The sequence below is a fragment of the Salvelinus alpinus genome, chromosome 6 (genome assembly GCF_045679555.1).
Source record: "Salvelinus alpinus chromosome 6, SLU_Salpinus.1, whole genome shotgun sequence".
NCBI lineage: Eukaryota > Metazoa > Chordata > Actinopteri > Salmoniformes > Salmonidae > Salvelinus > Salvelinus alpinus.
This window is the reverse complement of record NC_092091.1, coordinates 92,622,185-92,641,928: the sequence shown is the minus strand read 5'-3', so window position 1 is coordinate 92,641,928 and position 19,744 is coordinate 92,622,185. Positions and strand designations below refer to the sequence as shown.

Below are 19,744 nucleotides of genomic sequence, written 5' to 3'. Positions count from 1 at the left end.
CCTCCATCAGGCCTGGTAAATCTAGACCTGTTTTCCTCCATCAGGCCTGTTAAATCTAGACCTGGTTTCCTCTATCAGGCCTGTACCTGTTAAATCTAGACCAGGTTTCCTCCATCAGGCCTGTACCTGTTAAATCTAGACCTGGTTTCCTCCATCAGGCCTGTACCTGTTAAATCTAAACCTGGTTTCCTCCATCAGGCCTGGTAAATCTAGACCTGTTTTCCTCCATCAGGCCTGTTAAATCTAGACCTGGTTTCCTCTATCAGGCCTGTACCTGTTAAATCTAGACCAGGTTTCCTCCATCAGGCCTGTACCTGTTAAATCTAGACCTGGTTTCCTCCATCAGGCCTGTTAAATCTAAACCTGGTTTCCTCCATCAGACCTGTTAAATCTAGACCAGGTTACCTCCATCAGGCCTGGTAAATCTAGACCTGTTTTCCTCCATCAGGCCTGTTAAATCTAGACCTGGTTTCCTCTATCAGGCCTGTACCTGTTAAATCTAGACCAGGTTTCCTCCATCAGGCCTGTACCTGTTAAATCTAGACCTGGTTTCCTCCATCAGGCCTGTTAAATCTAAACCTGGTTTCCTCCATCAGGCCTGTTAAATCTAGACCAGGTTACCTCCATCAGGCCTGGTAAATCTAGACCTGTTTTCCTCCATCAGGCCTGTTAAATCTAGACCTGGTTTCCTCTATCAGGCCTGTACCTGTTAAATCTAGACCATGTTTCCTCCATCAGGCCTGTACCTGTTAAATCTAGACCTGGTTTCCTCCATCAGGCCTGTACCTGTTAAATCTAGACCTGGTTTCCTCCATCAGGCCTGTTAAATCTAAACCTGGTTTCCTCCATCAGGCCTGTTAAATCTAGACCAGGTTACCTCCATCAGGCCTGGTAAATCTAGACCTGGGTTCCTCCATCAGGCCTGTACCTGTTAAATCTAGACCTGGTTTCCTCCATCAGGCCTGTTAAATCTAGACCTGGTTTCCTCCATCAGGCCTGTACCTGTTAAATCTAGACCTGGTTTCCTCCATCAGGCCTGTTAAATCTAGACCATCATCAGATTATAATTTCATGATTCTAATCAATTTCATATTATATTCTAATCATTAATTTAAACAAATTCCATTATCAATAGGACACATCACTGCACTCTATACTCCTCTGTAAACTGGTCATCTCCTTAGACCCGTCGCAAGACCCACTGGTTGATGCTTATTTATAAAACCCTGTTAGGCCTCACTCCCCCCTATCTGAGATATCTACTGCAGCACTCATCCTCCACATACAACACCCGTTCTGCCAGTCACATTCTGTTAAAGGTCCCCAAAGCACACACATCCCTGGGTCGCTCCTCTTTTCAGTTCGCTGCATAATAATGTCTATAATAATAAGCATGTCCTTCTGTTATTGTCTTCTTAAAGCTTGTATTCTTAAAACTTTGCATATTTAACAGTATATCAACATATCTCCTCTCTCCAGACTGGATGGCTGTTACCTCACATATGAATCCTTTGGGACTCTGGCCTCAGCTCTGCAGACACCAAACTCCCCCCTGAGAGAACTGGACCTCAGCTACAATAACCTGAGAGACAGAGGAGGGAAGCTGCTCTGTGTTGGACTAACCAGTCCACTCTGCAACATACAGACACTTGTGTGAGTTAACTTTCTTCAGTATGAGTTATTATGTGGATCTTTTAAACATGTGTTAATCATGTGCTCTTCTGCCCTCTAGTCTAGGTCAATGTGGTCTGACAGAGGGTTGCTGTTCACATCTGGCCTCAGTCCTGAGTTCACCCAACTCACAACTGAAACAACTGGAGCTGAGAGACAATGACCTGCAGGACTCAGGAGTTACACTGCTGTCTGCTGGACTGGAGGATCCAGACTGTAAACTACACAAACTGGGGTAAGTATAGCTGTTTCAGTCAGGTCTGTACTGAGCTGAGTTACACTGCTGTCTGCTGGACTGGAGGATCCAGACTGTAAACTACACAAACTGGGGTAAGTACAGCTGTTTCAGTCAGGTCGGTACTGAGCTGAGTAAAACGAATACTCTGAAAATCTAATATTTCATCACAATGTTTGTGTCATGGACAAATGTATGGGTTCCTACAAGATGATTGACACCAGTACAACAACCTAGACAGCTGTTGTGTCTCTCTGTAGGCTGTCTGGCTGTCTGGTCACAGAGGTGGGCTGTGCTGCTCTGTCTTCAGCTCTGAGGTCAAACCCCTCCCACCTGAAAGAGCTGGACCTGAGCTACAATCACCCAGGAGACTCTGCAGGGGGACTGCTTTCAGCTGCTCTGGTGGATCCCACATATAAACTGATGAAGCTGAAGTAAGTCAGAATAGATGTCCTAATAGTGTGAGCAGCGTTTGTGTCATATGTAGTGTAGTAGGGTCAGTAACATGAGCACATGATGGTAGAATTAAGGGGAAGTTTACTCAGCAGGCGAGGCACTCCAACACAGCATACAGTTGAAGTCGAAAGTTTATATACACTTAGGTTGGAGTCATTAAAACTCGTTTTTCAACCACTCCACAAATTTCTTGTTAACAAGCTATAGTTTTGGCAAGTCGGTTAGGAAATTTACTTTGTGCATGACAAGTCATTTTTCCAATAATTGTTTACAGCCAGATTATTTCACTTATAATTCACTATCACAATTCCAGTGGGTCAGAAGTTTAGTGTATACTAAGTTGACTGTGCCACAGCTTGGAAAATTCCAGAAAATGATGTCATGGCTTCTGATAGACATCATTTGAGTCAATTGGAGGTGTACCTGTGGATATATTTCAAGGCCTACCTTCAAACTCAGTGCCTCTTTGCTTGACATCATGGGAAAATCAAAAGAAATCAGCCAAGACCTCAGAAAAAGATTGTGGACCTCCACAAGTCTGGTTCATCCTTGGGAGCAATTTCCAAATGCCTGAAGGTACCACATTCATCTGTAAAAACAATAGTACGCAAGTATAAACACCATGGAACCACGCAGCCGTCATACCACTCAGGAAGGAGACGCGTTCTGTCTCCTAGAGATGAACGTACTTTGGTGCAAAAAGTGCAAATCAATCCCAGAACAACAGCAAAGGACTTTATGAAGATGCTGGAGGAAACAGGTACAAAAGTATCTATATCCACAGTAAAACGAGTCCTATATCGACATAACCTGAAAGGCCGCTCAGCAAGGAAGAAGCCACTGCTCCAAAACCATCATAAAAAAGCCAGACTACGGTTTGCAACTGTACATGGGGACAGAGATCGTACTTTTGGGAGAAATGTCCTTTGGTCCGATGAAACAAAAATAGAACTGTTTGGCCATAATGACCATTGTTATGTTTGGAGGAAAAAGGGGGAGGCTTGCAAGCCAAAGAACACCATCCCAACCGTGAGGCACGGGGGTGGCAGCATCATGTTGTGGCGGTGCTTTGCTGCAGGAGGGTCTGATGCACTTGTCGTGGTATTTCCTGTATTACTAAGTGAAAGGAGAGTTTACAAACCATACACAAGTCAGAGTTATACTTTAAACTCCATCTTTTAATAATATGAGCTTCACCATAGCCCTTTGACTCTCAGATCAATTCAGTGTCTATAAATGAATTCTGAGAGTGCTTACAAAATGGCAACTGAGATCTTTTATAGCAAAGATCCACCCCTCCCAGCTCACAATGACGAACCACATGTCTTAGGAAAACTGCACAAAGGAAGACTTTTACTTGAGAGAGGAGTATCCCATAGCCAGACAGCATTAGCTATAAATTATTGTTCAGTTTGGTCTCCTAAACGAAGTTCTTATCTCGTTCTTGGTACTTCACTGTCTACCAAAACATTACCTCATCCAATGGCATATATCAATTGTCAATTCTAGATACTCCCATCTCAAGTACACCCCCTTCTTGATAAACTCACAGAGGGGAGTGACTGGCACACAGACATTGTGGAGCCCTTCACATGGTTTAACAGATACATTGGAAGACACTGTTCAATTCTGACTTCCCTTTCTGATATTCTGCATATTACCATAAAATAACCATAAAAGACAAGCCTCTCCCCTCTCTGGGCCCCAAGTGACTTTTCCCTGGAGAAGAAAGAGGAAAATGCAACTGCCAACAGTATTATCCAAAAGAAGACATTCTAATGACAAATATCTCACATAAGCATTATTATGTAAATAAAACATCTTATTTATCAATGTTACCTAACTAATTCTGATTCTGCTACGACACACTTCACAAAATAGATAGCATCATGAGGAGGGAAATTATGTGGATATATTGAAGCAACATCTCAAGACATCAGTCAGGAAGTTAAAGCTTGGTCGCAAATGGATCTTCCAAATGCACAATGATCCCAACCATACTTCCAAAGTTGTGGCAAAATGGTTTAAGGACAACAAAGTCAAGGTTTTGGATTTGCCATCACAAAGCCCTGACCTCAATCTGAAAGAATATTTGTGGGCAGAACTGAAAAAGCGTGTGCGAGCAAGGAGGCCTCCAAACCTGACTCAGTTACACCAGCTCTGTCAGGAGGAATGGGCCAAAATTCACCCAACTTATTGTGGGAAGCTTGTGGAAGGCTACCCAAAACGTTTGACCCAAGTTAAACAATTTAAAGGCAATGCTACCAAATAATAATTGAGTGTATGTAAACTTCTGACCCACTGGGAATGTGATGAAAGAAATAAAAGCTGAAATAAATCATTCTCTCTACTATTATTCTGACATTTCACATTCTTAAAATAAAGTGGTGATCCTAACTGACCTAACTGAAATAGGGTATTTTTGCTAGCATTAAATGTCAGGAATTGTGAAACTGAGTTTAAATGTATTTGGCTAAGGAGTATGTAAACTTCCCGAATTCAACTGTATATCACCACATGAATACTCTTCTTCTGCATCTCTAATATCCTGTTGGAATTGTACTCTGTTCTGTATGCAGTAGGTAGGATAGAATACCTGTATGTCTATAGTAATGAATTGTACTCCGTTCTGTATGCAGTAGGTAGGATAGAATACCTGTATGTCTATAGTAATGAATTGTACTCTGTTCTGTATGCAGTAGGTAGGATAGAATACCTGCATGTCTCTAGTAATGAATTGTACTGCGTTCTGTATGCAGTAGGTAGGATAGAATACCTGTATGTCTCTAGTAATGAAATGTACTCTGTTCTGTATGCAGTAGGTAGGATAGAATACCTGTATGTCTCTAGTAATGAATTGTACTCCGTTCTGTATGCAGTAGGTAGGATAGAATACCTGTATGTCTCTTGTAATGAATTGTACTCCGTTCTGTATGCAGTAGGTAGGATAGAATACCTGTATGTCTCTTGTAATGAATTGTACTCCGTTCTGTATGCAGTAGGTAGGATAGAATACCTGTATGTCTCTAGTAATGAACTTGGATAGTGCACCAGAACACAACAATATGGTTTAAATGTTGACTGCTTTATTAGGTCTTTGTCAGTCAATAACCTGTTTCTCCTACAGTGTGGATCATGGTGGAGAGTGCAGGCTGAAATCAGGGCTGAGGAAATGTAAGTCTCTTTAATCCTAATTAACTGCATATTCAGAATTATAGTAACATAGTAACTAATCAATACTTGTTCTGTACCTACAAAACAACATTTTATATGAAGATGTGGTTTGATTGAACTCTCCTTTTATCTACAGATGCCTGTCATCTCAACCTGGACCCAAATACAGCACACCCATTCCTGATACTGTCTGAGGGGAACAGGAAGGTGACACGGGTGGAAGAGAAGCAGCATTATGAAGACCATCCAGACAGATTTGACTGTCATCCCCAAGTTCTCTGCAGAGAAGGCTTATCTGGTCGTTATTACTGGGAGGTGGAGAGGGATGGTGACAGGGATGGTGACCAGATTTACATTGGTGTAATGTACAAAGGAATGAAGAGGAAGGGACAGGAGAGTGACCGTTGGATTGGATTCAATAGGAAGTCCTGGTGTTTATTCTGCTATGATAAAGGTTATCACTTTTACCATGCTGGAGTCCATTGGAGATCCATCTCTCTTCCTCATTCTAAGAGAGTTGGAGTGTTTCTGGACTGGCCAGCTGGTACTTTGTCCTTCTATAGTGTGTCCTCCTCTGGTACACTGACACACCTCTACACAGAACACACCACATTCACTGAACCCCTCTATCCTGGGTTTGGGGTTTACTCCTTCTCCCCTTCCTCAGTGACCCTGTGTCAGATAGATGACCAACATATTCAGAGGTGAGTCATAGAAATGTTTTATCATTTGTTTCCCTCTGGAATCATTCCTACAGTTAGATTAGTAGTAGTGGTGTGTTTTAATGTGTTCTGTTGGACCTACAGACAGGTAGATTAGTAGTAGTGGTGTGTTTTAATGTGTTCTGTTGGACCTACAGACAGGTAGATTAGTAGTAGTGGTGTGTTTTAATGTGTTCTGTTGGACCTACAGACAGTTAGATTGGTAGTAGTGGTGTGTTTTAATGTGTTCTGTTGGACCTACAGACAGGTAGATTAGTAGTAGTGGTGTGTTTTAATGTGTTCTGTTGGACCTACAGACAGTAGATTAGTAGTAGTGGTGTGTTTTAATGTGTTCTATTGGACCTACAGACAGTTAGATTAGTAGTAGTGGTGTGTTTTAATGTGTTCTGTTGGACCTACAGACAGTTAGATTAGTAGTAGTGGTGTGTTTTAATGTGTTCTGTTGGACCTACAGACAGTTAGATTGGTAGTAGTGGTGTGTTTTAATGGGTTCTGTTGGACCTACATACAGTTAGATTAGTAGTAGTGGTGTGTTTTAATGTGTTCTGTTGGACCTACAGACAGTTAGATTAGTAGTAGTGGTGTGTTTTAATGTGTTCTGTTGGACCTACAGACAGTTAGATTAGTAGTAGTGGTGTGTTTTAATGTGTTCTGTTGGACCTACAGACAGTTAGATTAGTAGTAGTGGTGTGTTTTAATGTGTTCTGTTGGACCTACAGACAGTTAGATTAGTAGTAGTGGTGTGTTTTAATGGGTTCTGTTGGACCTACATACAGTTAGATTAGTAGTAGTGGTGTGTTTTAATGTGTTCTGTTGGACCTACAGACAGTTAGATTAGTAGTAGTGGTGTGTTTTAATGTGTTCTGTTGGACCTACAGACAGGTAGATTCGTAGTAGTGGTGTGTTTTAATGTGTTCTGTTGGACCTACAGACAGTTAGATTAGTAGTAGTGGTGTGTTTTATTATGTTCTGTTGGACCTACAGACAGTTAGATTAGTAGTAGTGGTGTGTTTTAATGTGTTCTATTGGACCTACAGACAGTAGATTAGTAGTAGTGGTGTGTTTTAATGTGTTCTATTGGACCTACAGACAGTTAGATTAGTAGTAGTGGTGTGTTTTAATGTGTTCTGTTGGACCTACAGACAGTTAGATTAGTAGTAGTGGTGTGTTTTAATGTGTTCTATTGGACCTACAGACAGTTAGATTAGTAGTAGTGGTGTGTTTTAATGTGTTCTGTTGGACCTACAGACAGTTAGATTAGTAGTAGTGGTGTGTTTTAATGTGTTCTGTTGGACCTACAGACAGTTAGATTGGTAGTAGTGGTGTGTTTTAATGGGTTCTGTTGGACCTACATACAGTTAGATTAGTAGTAGTGGTGTGTTTTAATGTGTTCTGTTGGACCTACAGACAGTTAGATTAGTAGTAGTGGTGTGTTTTAATGTGTTCTGTTGGACCTACAGACAGTTAGATTAGTAGTAGTGGTGTGTTTTAATGTGTTCTGTTGGACCTACAGACAGTTAGATTAGTAGTAGTGGTGTGTTTTAATGTGTTCTGTTGGACCTACAGACAGTTAGATTAGTATTAGTGGTGTGTTTTAATGGGTTCTGTTGGACCTACATACAGTTAGATTAGTAGTAGTGGTGTGTTTTAATGTGTTCTGTTGGACCTACAGACAGTTAGATTAGTAGTAGTGGTGTGTTTTAATGTGTTCTGTTGGACCTACAGACAGTTAGATTAGTAGTAATGGTGTGTTTTAATGGGTTCTGTTGAACCTACAGACAGTTAGATTAGTAGTAGTGGTGTGTTTTAATGGGTTCTGTTGGACCTACATACAGTTAGATTAGTAGTAGTGGTGTGTTTTAATGTGTTCTGTTGGACCTACAGACAGTTAGATTAGTAGTAGTGGTGTGTTTTAATGTGTTCTGTTGGACCTACAGACAGTTAGATTAGTAGTAGTGGTGTGTTTTAATGTGTTCTGTTGGACCTACAGACAGTTAGATTAGTAGTAGTGGTGTGTTTTAATGTGTTCTGTTGGACCTACAGACAGTTAGATTAGTAGTAGTGGTGTGTTTTAATGTGTTCTGTTGGACCTACAGACAGTTAGATTAGTAGTAGTGGTGTGTTTTAATGTGTTCTGTTGGACCTACAGACAGTTAGATTAGTAGTAGTGGTGTGTTTTAATGTGTTCTGTTGGACCTACAGACAGTAGATTAGTAGTAGTGGTGTGTTTTAATGTGTTCTGTTGAACCTACAGACAGTTAGATTAGTAGTAATGGTGTGTTTTAATGTGTTCTGTTGGACCTACAGACAGTTAGATTAGTAGTAGTGGTGTGTTTTAATGTGTTCTGTTGGACCTACAGACAGTAGATTAGTAGTAGTGGTGTGTTTTAATGTGTTCTGTTGGACCTACAGACAGTTAGATTAGTAGTAGTGGTGTGTTTTAATGTGTTCTGTTGGACCTACAGACAGTTAGATTAGTAGTAGTGGTGTGTTTTAATGTGTTCTGTTGGACCTACAGATAGTTAGATTAGTAGTAGATGTGTGTTTTAATGTGTTCTGTTGGACCTACAGACAGTTAGATTAGTAGTAGTCATGTGTTTTAATGTGTTCTGTTGGACCTACAGCCAGTTAGATTAGTAGTAGTGGCGTGTTTTAATGTGTTCTGTTGGACCTACAGACAATTAGATTAGTAGTAGTGGCGTGTTTTAATGTATTAGTAGATTCCTGTCCTCTATTTATTTTCAGTCTGTTAAATATAACAGCCTCGATCGATGTGTCAGTCTCTCTCTAACCACTAGAGGGCATCAGAACCTGTTAAATAGAACAGCCTCTCTCTAATGTCATTCTCTCTCTAACGGCTAGAGGGCATCAGAACCAGTTAAATAGAACAGCCTCTCTGTAATGTAATTCTCTCTCTAACCACTAGAAGGCACCAGAACCTGTTAAATAGAACAGCCTCTCTGTAATGTAATTCTCTCTCTAACCACTAGACATTTACATTTACATTTAAGTCATTTAGCAGACGCTCTTATCCAGAGCGACTTACAAATTGGTGCATTCACCTAATGACATCCAGTGGAACAGCCACTTTACAATAGTGCATCTAAATCTTTTAAGGGGGGGGGGGCAGAAGGATTGCTTTATCCTAGGTATTCCTTGAAGAGGTGGGGTTTCAGGTGTCTCCGGAAGGTGGTGATTGACTAGAGGGCACCAGAACCTGTTAAATAGAACAGCCTCTCTGTAATGTAATTCTCTCTCTAACCACTAGAGGGCATCAACCTGTTAAATAGAACAGCCTCTCTGTAATGTCATTCTCTCTCTAACCACTAGAGGGCACCAGAACCTGTTAAATAGAACAGCCTCTCTGTAATGTAATTCTTTCTCTAACCACTAGAGGGCACCAGAACCTGTTAAATAGAACAGCCTCTCTGTAATGTCATTCTTTCTATATTCACTACCTGGTGACTTCACATCTCTAATGGATTTCCTCAAGATATGCAATGTCACCTGTTGGTATTGCCTCTATGAAAGTTGACATACGTCCTATGTAGGGGGTTGTTCTCTCACCCCTTATAAACTTGTTGTATGTCTTATGAAGACTGTATGTATGCTATATAAAGCCTTTATAAGTTATATTTAGTTTAATCAGTTTTTCCTTCTGCTTTACCAACACCAGAGACCATGGTGGAGAGTGTTGGATCAAGTCTGGACCTGAGAAATGTGAGTGTTAATTGATTAACTGATAATTGTTTGAAAATCAAAATACGATAAAAGCGTTCATTTTAGTTTAGTCCCAGGCAAGGAACACAATCATGATCTATTTGGTCAAAACAAACTTAAAGGTAGAGTCAGCGATTTATGACGTAGATGCACAAAGTAAACAGCGTAGTGGGTCAATTTCTACAACAACTAAGAGTGGTGGAGCACAAGGCTAAACTTCTCTGCTGTTTTGGTCCAGTGACTAACACACTGTAAGAGAGTGAAGAGAACCCTTCCACATGGGCAGATACTGTGTGTGACTGTGTGAGAGAGAAGTCAGGCATCTTGCTCATCACAATATCTGTGGTGCTGTTCGTACATCATCATTTAGATGACTCTACCTTTAAGCTCTCATCCTAGGATCTACCAGAAATCAGGCCCCCAACATCTACAAAACATGGACCAGAACGATGTGGTTTCCTGCTTCCACAAACATTAATTATTATAGCACTAATGTCAGATTATGGTATGCTATTGAGTGCACATTCTGAGACTGTTGATAATTTATATTCATTTTTATTAAAAGTCTATTTAATAATTATTAATTCATTATTACATGAGATTGCCCATTTTAAATTACAACTACTTTTAACTTCAGGGATTCCTCAGAGCTGTAAGACTTGTGACCATGTTAAGGTAAGTCATAATGTCAATTCTTACTTTTACATACATGTAGGAGTCCGGCACAGTCTCAAAGCCAGGTGTGTACTGACCAACCATTCATACTGGGATAGAGACAGTCCTGTGTTCTGCTTTAGTAATATAAACACAGTCTCAAAGCCAGGTGTGTACTGACCAACCATTCATACTGGGATATAGACAGTCCTGTGTTCTGCTTTAGTAATATAAACACAGTCTCAAAGCCAGGTGTGTACTGACCAACCATTCATACTGGGATATAGACAGTCCTGTGTTCTGCTTGTAGGCATGCAGGATTTTAGCTGTTTTGCCATTAGACAGTTTAATTCATAAATCCCCAAGCATTCCATGTAACATTGAATAAATACATTAGATTATTTACTTTGGTTAATGGGCCAGGTTCCCAGACACAGATTAAGTCTAGTCCTGGACCTTAAAGAACTTTCTATTGAAACTTCAATAGAGGTTTTTTAGTCCAGCACTAGACTCAATCTGTGTCCAGGAAACAGGCCCCATATGTATTACTGACATGCTTGTCCTTGTTCAGGACTCCACACACTGGCTTCAGATTGAACCATTGACTTCCACTGTCCAGGGAGTGACAATGTTCAGGTAAAATAACTTTTAACATTTCATTCCACTTGCCAGTGTATTTCCCCATTACCTTTGGGAATAGTCTTCTATTCCAACCTCTCCATTTGACCATTGACCCTCTCTACCATATCTTGTTGTTGCCCTCAGACACAGGACACCCAAAGGGAGTTATGAGTGCACAGTGTCTGGTCTCCGCTGGCTGTGTGAGAGAGATGTCGTTCTGAATTATCACTTCAGGAACTGGGAACCCTACAGTCAACTTCTGAAAGACATGCAGTACACACAAGGTGGTCCATTGCTGGACATCACTATGGAGTTAGGTGAACTGGAGGAAGTTCATCTGCCACACTTTGTCTGTTTAGGTAAAACCACATAGAAGTAGTATTCAGAAAGACATTTCCATGTAACTGAGTTTCACTTCCTGAATTAATGAACTATTCTGGGAGTTTGAGTTTACTGTGATCTGGTACTGCATATTCTTTGTGTTTTAGTTAGATGAATAATACAATATTTGTCTTTCTGTCTCCTTTGTATTGTGTTGTTCAGGGACCAACCCTTCCCTAAGGAATGAGATGAAGATTCTTCATGTAGACGAACATGGAGTGTCTTTAGAGGAAGTGCATGATTTCACCAGATTCCATGCTAAGATTTTCCATCCCAAGTTCTCAGCTATCTCTCTGATACTGAGATTACTGTCTTGGAACGTAGATGTCCACTGTGAGCTGATGCTCTATCTGAAAGTGATGAAGGAAATAAATGAACTAATTCCACACCTTTACCTGTTCCCCAGTAACCCTGGCCAAATACAGGTGAGGGACCATTATTTTAGAGATGACCTTAACTAACCAGTGGTGCAGTTTATGTTGACACTCGTTTAATGAAGATACCTGTGTTGCTAGTTTTCTGAATAATGTTTGAATTAGACTTTACATTGACTGACTGTGTATTCCTTGCCTCGTTTCGCAGGCTGTGGAACAACAGGAAAAGGCTCAAGGGTCTAAAAAGATTCTCATCACAAGACCAGAGCGGTCCTTAAAACTGAATCATTTCTTCAAACTGAACATTCCCTGTTCTACCTCCATCTATCCACAGGTAGAGTTTTAGTAGACTAAGAACATGAATCAGACATTTAAGTCACAAGTCACATATCTCTCTGTTTCTGTCTCTGTCTCTGTCTCTCTGTCTCTGTGCATGCTGGCAGTGTTTGGTGCATGCTGGGTAATGTATGAGCGAGTGTGAGTGTTGGCAGTGTTTGGTGCATGCTGGGTATTGTATGAGCAATGGGTGTTGGGAGTGTTTGGTGCATGCTGGGTATTGTATGAGCGAGTGTGAGTGTTGGGAGTGTTTGGTGCATGCTGGGTATTGTATGAGCGAGTGAGTGTTGGGAGTGTTTGGTGCATGCTGGGTATTGTATGAGCGAGTGTGAGTGTTGGCAGTGTTTGGTGCATGCTGGGTATTGTATGAGCGAGTGAGTGTTGGCAGTGTTTGGTGCATGCTGGGTATTGTATGAGTGTGAGTGTTGTCTGGAGTTAGATCGCCTGTGGTTTCTTTCTTGTTTACTTTTCTGGGTGGTTTTCCTTTTTCTGCAGATTCAGGTTTTTTTCAGTGGTAGAATTAGATATATTGTATTTCTTGTTGAATTGTCCTGGTTTTGGTGGGGATGGAGACCCACATGGGGTCGGCGTCCCTGCCACTTGGGCACGGCTTGAGGTGTGCTACTGAAGCTACTGTCACTGTGGAAGAGTTTCTGGTCGCAGTAGGAGAGAAGGTAGGCTATGAAAAAGTTTCTCCGCTTTTTCTCCGTCAACAAGGGTTACGATGTTGAATGTCTCACCTTTTATTGCAAATGAGTGATTGGAACGCGAGTTATTGCAGTTTGGGAAGTTGGGTTTCAAAAACTCAGCTATGAAAAAGGTTGTTGTTTTGGCGACAGGTGTTTATGTTTTTGGACTCACCGGCGCAGACTTTGGAGTTATCGTTTAATGTCAAGTATGACAACAGACTGTATATGGCTTATGCTAGTACGGGTAGTCAACAGTGTTTTGAGTGTGGGGATGTTGGCCATAAGCGACATGCTTGCAGGTGGTCCTCGTAACGCCTGGGCTCACTGATGAAGGGAGAGGTGGGCTGACAGTGGTAGAGCAGCATCAACCACCTGTTGCTGAGGAACAAGTTGTTTGTGTTGAGGGTACTGAGTTGCAGCTTGTAACAGAGGGGAACATAGCGTCTGATGTGCAGCAGAAAATGATTGTTGTAGGAGCTCAGGATGGATCTGGGGAGCCATTTCCCCAGACTGGTGAGAAGATGCCCAGTACGAGTGATGTGGTACAGGAGGGGGTTCAGGTGGAGCTAGTCTCCCAGGTAGTGGAGATGCCCACTACGAGTGATGTGGTACAGGAGGGGGTTCAGGTGGGGCTAGTCTCCCAGGTAGTGGAGATGCCCACTACGAGTGATGTGGTACAAGTGGGGAGTGTTGAGAGGGATGTGGCAGAGGGGAGTCAGGGGTCTGTGGCCTCAGTTGAGGAGGATCAGGAGAAGAATATGGATATTTCTGATATCCTTGTTGATATGATAGCAGCTGGCGATGACTCAATTTACAATCTAGGTGAGGTAAATGGGTTCCTTGACCAGACTTTTGGGAAATCTATTAAATTGGCTTGGGTAGTAGAAGAAATAAAACAGAAAAGTTTTAATGTAGTTTTTCTACAGGAGATTCATAGTGATGAGGCTAATGAGGTTGGCTAGGGAATATGGTGGGAGGGGCAGCATATACTCAGTCATGGTAATAATTCCAGTGCTGGGGTGGCCATCTTGTTTTCCTCAGGTTTAGGGGTGACTGTGGTATTCACAACAGAGATTGTCAAGGGTCGGGTTTTATTGGTCAAGGCGGATGTTATTATTTTGTAATGTTTCTAATGAGGGTACAGGACATATTGCTGTATTTGATCAAATTAAGGAAACCTTAAGACAGTGTGACCAAGAGGGGTGTATGGTTTTAGCTGGGGACTGGAACGGTACACTGGATTTTACTGTTGATCACAATGCTGAAGAACCTCCCCTGCGGTCAGCTACTTGTCTGCCTGGTCTACTAACTGAGTTTGAGCTTCCTGATGTGTGGAGAGCAAGGAATGAAAAAGTTAGTCAGTACACAAGGTTAAAAGTTAATGAAGGTGGTGTCGGTGCAGCAAGGTTAGACAGGTTGTATGTATCTGATCACTACTGTAGTAGTTAATGAAGGTGGTGTCAGTGCAGCAAGGTTAAACAGGTTATATGTATCTGATCACTACTGTAGTAGTTAATGAAGGTGGTGTCAGTGCAGCAAGGTTAGACAGGTTATATGTATCTGAGCTCTACTGTAGTAGTTAATGAAGGTGGTGTCAGTGCAGCAAGGTTAGACAGGTTGTATATATCTGATCACTACTGTAGTAGTTAACTTCTCTGCGCTACGGATCCCCATTAGCGGGATCATTTTCCCAAACAACCGCTGAATTGCAGGGCGCCAAATTCAAAAATATTACAAAAAATATTTATAATCATGCAATCACAAGTGAAATATACCAATACACAGCTTAGCTTGTTGTTAATCCACCTATCGTGTCAGATTTTGAAAATATGCTTTGCAGCGAAAGCAATCCAAGCTTTTGTGAGTTTATCAATCAATGCTATAACAGCTAGCCCCAAATTAGCATGGTCACGAAAGTCAGAAAAGCAATAAAATGAATCGCTTACCTTTGATAATCTTTGGATGTTTGCACTCACGAGACTCCCAGTTATACAATAAATGTTATTTTTGTTCGATAAATATTACTTTTATAACAAAAAAACGCCATTTGGGTTGCGCGTTATGTTCAGAAAACCAAAGCCTCGTTCCGTTTGACGAAAATACCAAAAAGTATCCGTAATGTTCGTAGAAACATGTCAAATGTTCTTTATAATCAATCCTCAGGTTGTTTTTAACAAACATAATCGATAATATTTCAATCGGACCGTAACCTATTCAATAAAAGAGAGAAAGAAAATGGAGAGCTACCCCTCTCGCGCGCAGGAACTAATCAGAGGACACCTGACTAGTTTTGAAAAATCTCGCTAAATTTTCAAAATAAAAGCCTGAAACTATGTCTAAAGCCTGGTCACAGCCTGAAGAAGCCATTGGAAAATGAATCTGGTTAATACCCCTTTAAATGGAAGAAAGACGGGCCAGGAAGCACAGATTAAAAAAAATTATAATAATCACTTCTGGGTTAGATTTCCTCAGGTTTTCGCCTGCAGAATCAGTTTTGTTATACTCACAGACAATATTTTGACAGTTTTGGAAACTTTGGAGTGTTTCCTGTCCTAATCTGTAAATTATATGCATATTCTACGATCTTGGACTGAGAAAATGTCCGTTTACCTTGGGAACGTTATTTTAAGAAAAAATAAAATCTGACCCCTAGTGCTAAGAAGTTAACCTTTCACGAGCCTCTACCCCGGGTCCGGGATCACCCCCCACCCCCCCCACACACTGATTAGCATAGCTAGCATAGCTTCACAAGTAGATAGTAGCATCTAAATATCATTAAATCACAAGTCCAAGACACCAGATGAAAGATACAGATCTTGTGAATAAAGCCACCATTTCAGATTTTTAAAATGTTTTACAGGGAAGACAAAATATGTAAATCTATTAGCTAAACACGTTAGCAAAATACACCACTTTTCTAACTCCATCAGTTTCTTACTACTTCAGGTGCTATCACCAATTCGGCTAATCTAAGATATTGATAGCCACAAACCAAGAAAAAAACTCATCAGATGACAGTCTGATAACATATTTATGGTATAGGATAGGTGTTGTTAGAAAAAAGTGCATATTTCAGGTAGAAATCACAGTTTACAATTGCACCGACCATCACAAATCGACTAGAATTACTAGATAGAGCAACGTGTATGACCAATTTACTCATCATAAAACATTTCATAAAAATAGACAAAGCATAGCAATGGAAAGACCCAGATCTTGTGATTCCAGACAATATTTCAGATTTTCTAAGCGTTTTACAGCGAAAACACAATAAATCGATAAGTTAGCATACCACATGTGAAAACGTTACCAGAGCATCGATTCCAGCCAAAGAGCGCTATAACGTAATCACCGCCAAAATATATTAATTTTTTCACTAACCTTCTCAGAATTCTTCCGATGACACTCCTGTAACATCATTTTACAACATACATATACAGTTTGTTCGAAAAGGTGCATATTTAGCCATACAAAACCGTGGTTATACAATGGAAATAGTCACAACTCAAGCCTCAAAATGAGGAACGTCAGCTTTCAGAGTGATCTAGTTTAATCGAAAGCTAATCATATACTTGACTAAAAAATACAGGGTTGACAGGAATCGAAAGACAAATTAGTTCTTAATGCAACCGCTGATTTACATTTTTAAAATTATCCTTACTTTTCAATACAGGGTTCGCCAAGTGAAGCTATACCAAACAAAATGGCGAAATATGCGTTTAAAATATTTCGACAGAACAACGATTTATCATATTAAATATTGCTTACTTTGAGCTGTTCTTGCATCAGATTCTTGGGCAATGTATCCTTTCTATGTTATAAACGTCTTTTGGTCGATAGATGTCCTCTGTCCTTGGAAATATCCACTAACGATCGAACGGGACCACAAAACGTGTCCAAAGTTTCAGAGTGCACAACAAAGAAATTCCTCAAAATCGCACTAAACGGATATAAATTGCTATAAAACGGTTCAAATTAACTACATTATGATGTTTTTAACAACTATAACGACTGAAAACATGACCGGAGAAATATTGCTGGTTAGACAACGATTTGGAATGAGGCAAGTCCGATGTCCTTCACGCTTCAGGCGCGCGACGAGAAAGGGAGGTCCCTATACATTTTGTGGTTTTATAATGGCTGTGATTGTGCAATCGATTCCATTCAAAACGTGATGACGTACAGACACCCAGAGGAAGACGTAGGCAGTGTCGGTTTCTTCATAGCATTCACTGTCGCCTTAAAAACAGACTCCAGATCAGGGGTAAAAATTTCTGAAATCTGACCCCTGTCATGAAAAGTGCTGTAGATATTGTTCTGTACCACTCAGAGACAAAATTCCAACTTCTATAGAAACTAGAAGGTGTTTTCTATCCAATAATAACAATAATATGCATATTGTACGATCAAGAATTTAGCACGAGGCAGTTTAATTTGGAGACCCAAATATGCTAATGCGGAACAGCACCCCCTATAGTTCCAAGAAGTTAATGAAGGTGGTGTCGGTGCAGCAAGGTTAGACAGGTTATATGTATCTGATCACTACTGTAGTAGTTAATGAAGGTGGTGTCGGTGCAGCAAGGTTAGACAGGTTGTATGTATCTGATCACTACTGTAGTAGTTAATGAAGGTGGTGTCGGTGCAGCAAGGTTAGACAGGTTGTATATATCTGAGCTCTACTGTAGTAGTTAATGAAGGTGGTGTCGGTGCAGCAAGGTTAGACAGGTTGTATGAAATCTGATCACTACTGTAGTAGTTAATGAAGGTGGTGTCGGTGCAGCAAGGTTAGACAGGTTGTATGTATCTGATCACTACTCTAGTAGTTAATGAAGGTGGTGTCGGTGCAGCAAGGTTAGACAGGTTGTATGTATCTGATCACTACTGTAGTAGTTAATGAAGGTGGTGTCGGTGCAGCAAGGTCAGACAGGTTGTATGTATCTGAGCTCTACTGTAGTAGTTAATGAAGGTGGTGTCAGTGCAGCAAGGTCAGACAGGTTGTATGTATCTGAGCTCTACTGTAGTAGTTAATGAAGGTGGTGTCGGTGAAGCAAGGTTAAACAGGTTGTTTGTATCTGAGCTCTACTGTAGTAGGGTTTAAAGTGACATTACTCCTTTGGGTTTTTCTGATCACCATATTGTTACTGTTGATATTCACTTGTCCATGAAGGTCATCACCTTATTGGTATTTTAATGTGAAGATATTACATGACGCCATGTTTTGGGAAAAGTTTTGTTGTTTTGGGGAAAATTGAGGGTTATTAATTAGAATTTTGAATCCTTAAAACAATGGTGGGAGGTTGGGTAGGCCCAAATACGTGTTTCTTGTCAACAGTATACTGCTCTGTCTAGTATTGAAGTTAAAGAGACTATCAGGGCCCTTGAACAGGACATCAAATCTATTGAATTGAGAGACCCCAGAGCCCATGGCATCGATGTTTTACCATCTGAGTTGTCTATTGGGGGGGGGGGGGGGGGGTCTATTGCTGTCTATTGGGTGGGGGTTTATGAAGTGGTGTGTGAATCTTTTCATGAGGATTCTCTTCCTGTATCCTGTCAACGTGCTGTGCTTTCATTGTTGCCAAAAGGGGGGATTTGGCCCTTTTTTTAAAATGGTGACCTGTTGCATTGCTGTGTGCAGAATATAAAATTATATCTCAGTGTCTCTCAAACAGGTTGAAAGAATATCTGGGTCTGTTGGTCCACAAGGACCCGTCTGACTGTGTACCTGACCACGAGCGAGGCTTACTGGTTTCTCTGTGCCAGGGGTTATGAAGGGTCCCACGATAGCACTGTCTGCGTCTGCAGAGGACGTGACAGTTTTTATTACAGGGGCTGAGGATGTTAAGGTTCTCTCAAACGCTCTAAAGGTGTATGATGGGGCCTCCTCAGGTAGAGTTAATTGGGGAAAGAGTGAATCGCTGTGGGCAGGTCAGCTTCAGATGGGGTCCACTCCACGGTTGGGATGAAGACTTTTTCTAGCCTCCGATGTCTTTCAGAAAAAGAACTGAGATGGTATAGTGGAGAAGGTGTGTTCCAGATTGTCTAGATGGAAATGGGTGCTACCCCAGCTGTCTTATAGGGGAAGGGTGCTGCTAGCTAATAACCTAGCCACATCTATTCTGTGGCACAGACTAATGATTTTACAGCCACCTGATACAAGAGCTGTCCATTTATTCCGGTCTGGACAACAGTGGATTAAAGCTGCAGCCCTGTACCTGCCACTGCACGAGGGTGGGCAAGGCCTGGTTGACATATCTTCTAGGATCATGGCTTTCTAGCTTCAAGCAGCCCAGAGACTGTTGTACAGTGACGGTTCTAGCAGCCCAGAGAATGTTGCTAACTTAACTTTGTGTCAGGGACAGCTAAATTAGCAATTTGGAGGACATGAAAGAACAAGATTCGAGGACAGGGGTCTGTGGACTTGGTGGGAATGCTGGAGGGGATGTTGGCAGCGAGATTGAGGGTTGTGTTAAGTTACTGTGGAGGAAGATTTGTTGTTTTTAATTGATGTTTAACCATGTTTTTGTTTAATCTCTCTCTCTCTCTCTCTCTCTCTCTCTCTCTCTCTCTCTCTCTAGAAGATTCATCTCATACATAGAGACACCACACCAAGCTTTTTCAAGGTGAAAATGAAAATTACAGGGATTGAGATGGAGTTAATCGGTGATGATGAGAGGACAGTATGGAAAGAAACTGTACAAAAAGGTAGGA

General features: G+C 41.1%; 1 protein-coding gene across 1 annotated transcript in view; it reads left to right on the top strand.

Moving 5' to 3' along the window:
* Nucleotides 1–19,744, top strand: part of LOC139577795 (NACHT, LRR and PYD domains-containing protein 3-like) — a 97,122-nt gene that overhangs the window by 74,991 nt on the left and 2,387 nt on the right. Inside the window, exons 7-18 of the mRNA XM_071404968.1 lie at nucleotides 1,480–1,653; nucleotides 1,733–1,906; nucleotides 2,167–2,340; nucleotides 5,490–5,536; nucleotides 5,673–6,240; nucleotides 9,935–9,978; nucleotides 10,616–10,653; nucleotides 11,204–11,268; nucleotides 11,398–11,612; nucleotides 11,797–12,059; nucleotides 12,217–12,342; nucleotides 19,612–19,738. Of these exons, the coding sequence (XP_071261069.1) occupies nucleotides 1,480–1,653; nucleotides 1,733–1,906; nucleotides 2,167–2,340; nucleotides 5,490–5,536; nucleotides 5,673–6,240; nucleotides 9,935–9,978; nucleotides 10,616–10,653; nucleotides 11,204–11,268; nucleotides 11,398–11,612; nucleotides 11,797–12,059; nucleotides 12,217–12,342; nucleotides 19,612–19,738 (2,015 nt within the window). The remainder of the gene's footprint in view (nucleotides 1–1,479; nucleotides 1,654–1,732; nucleotides 1,907–2,166; nucleotides 2,341–5,489; nucleotides 5,537–5,672; nucleotides 6,241–9,934; nucleotides 9,979–10,615; nucleotides 10,654–11,203; nucleotides 11,269–11,397; nucleotides 11,613–11,796; nucleotides 12,060–12,216; nucleotides 12,343–19,611; nucleotides 19,739–19,744) is intronic.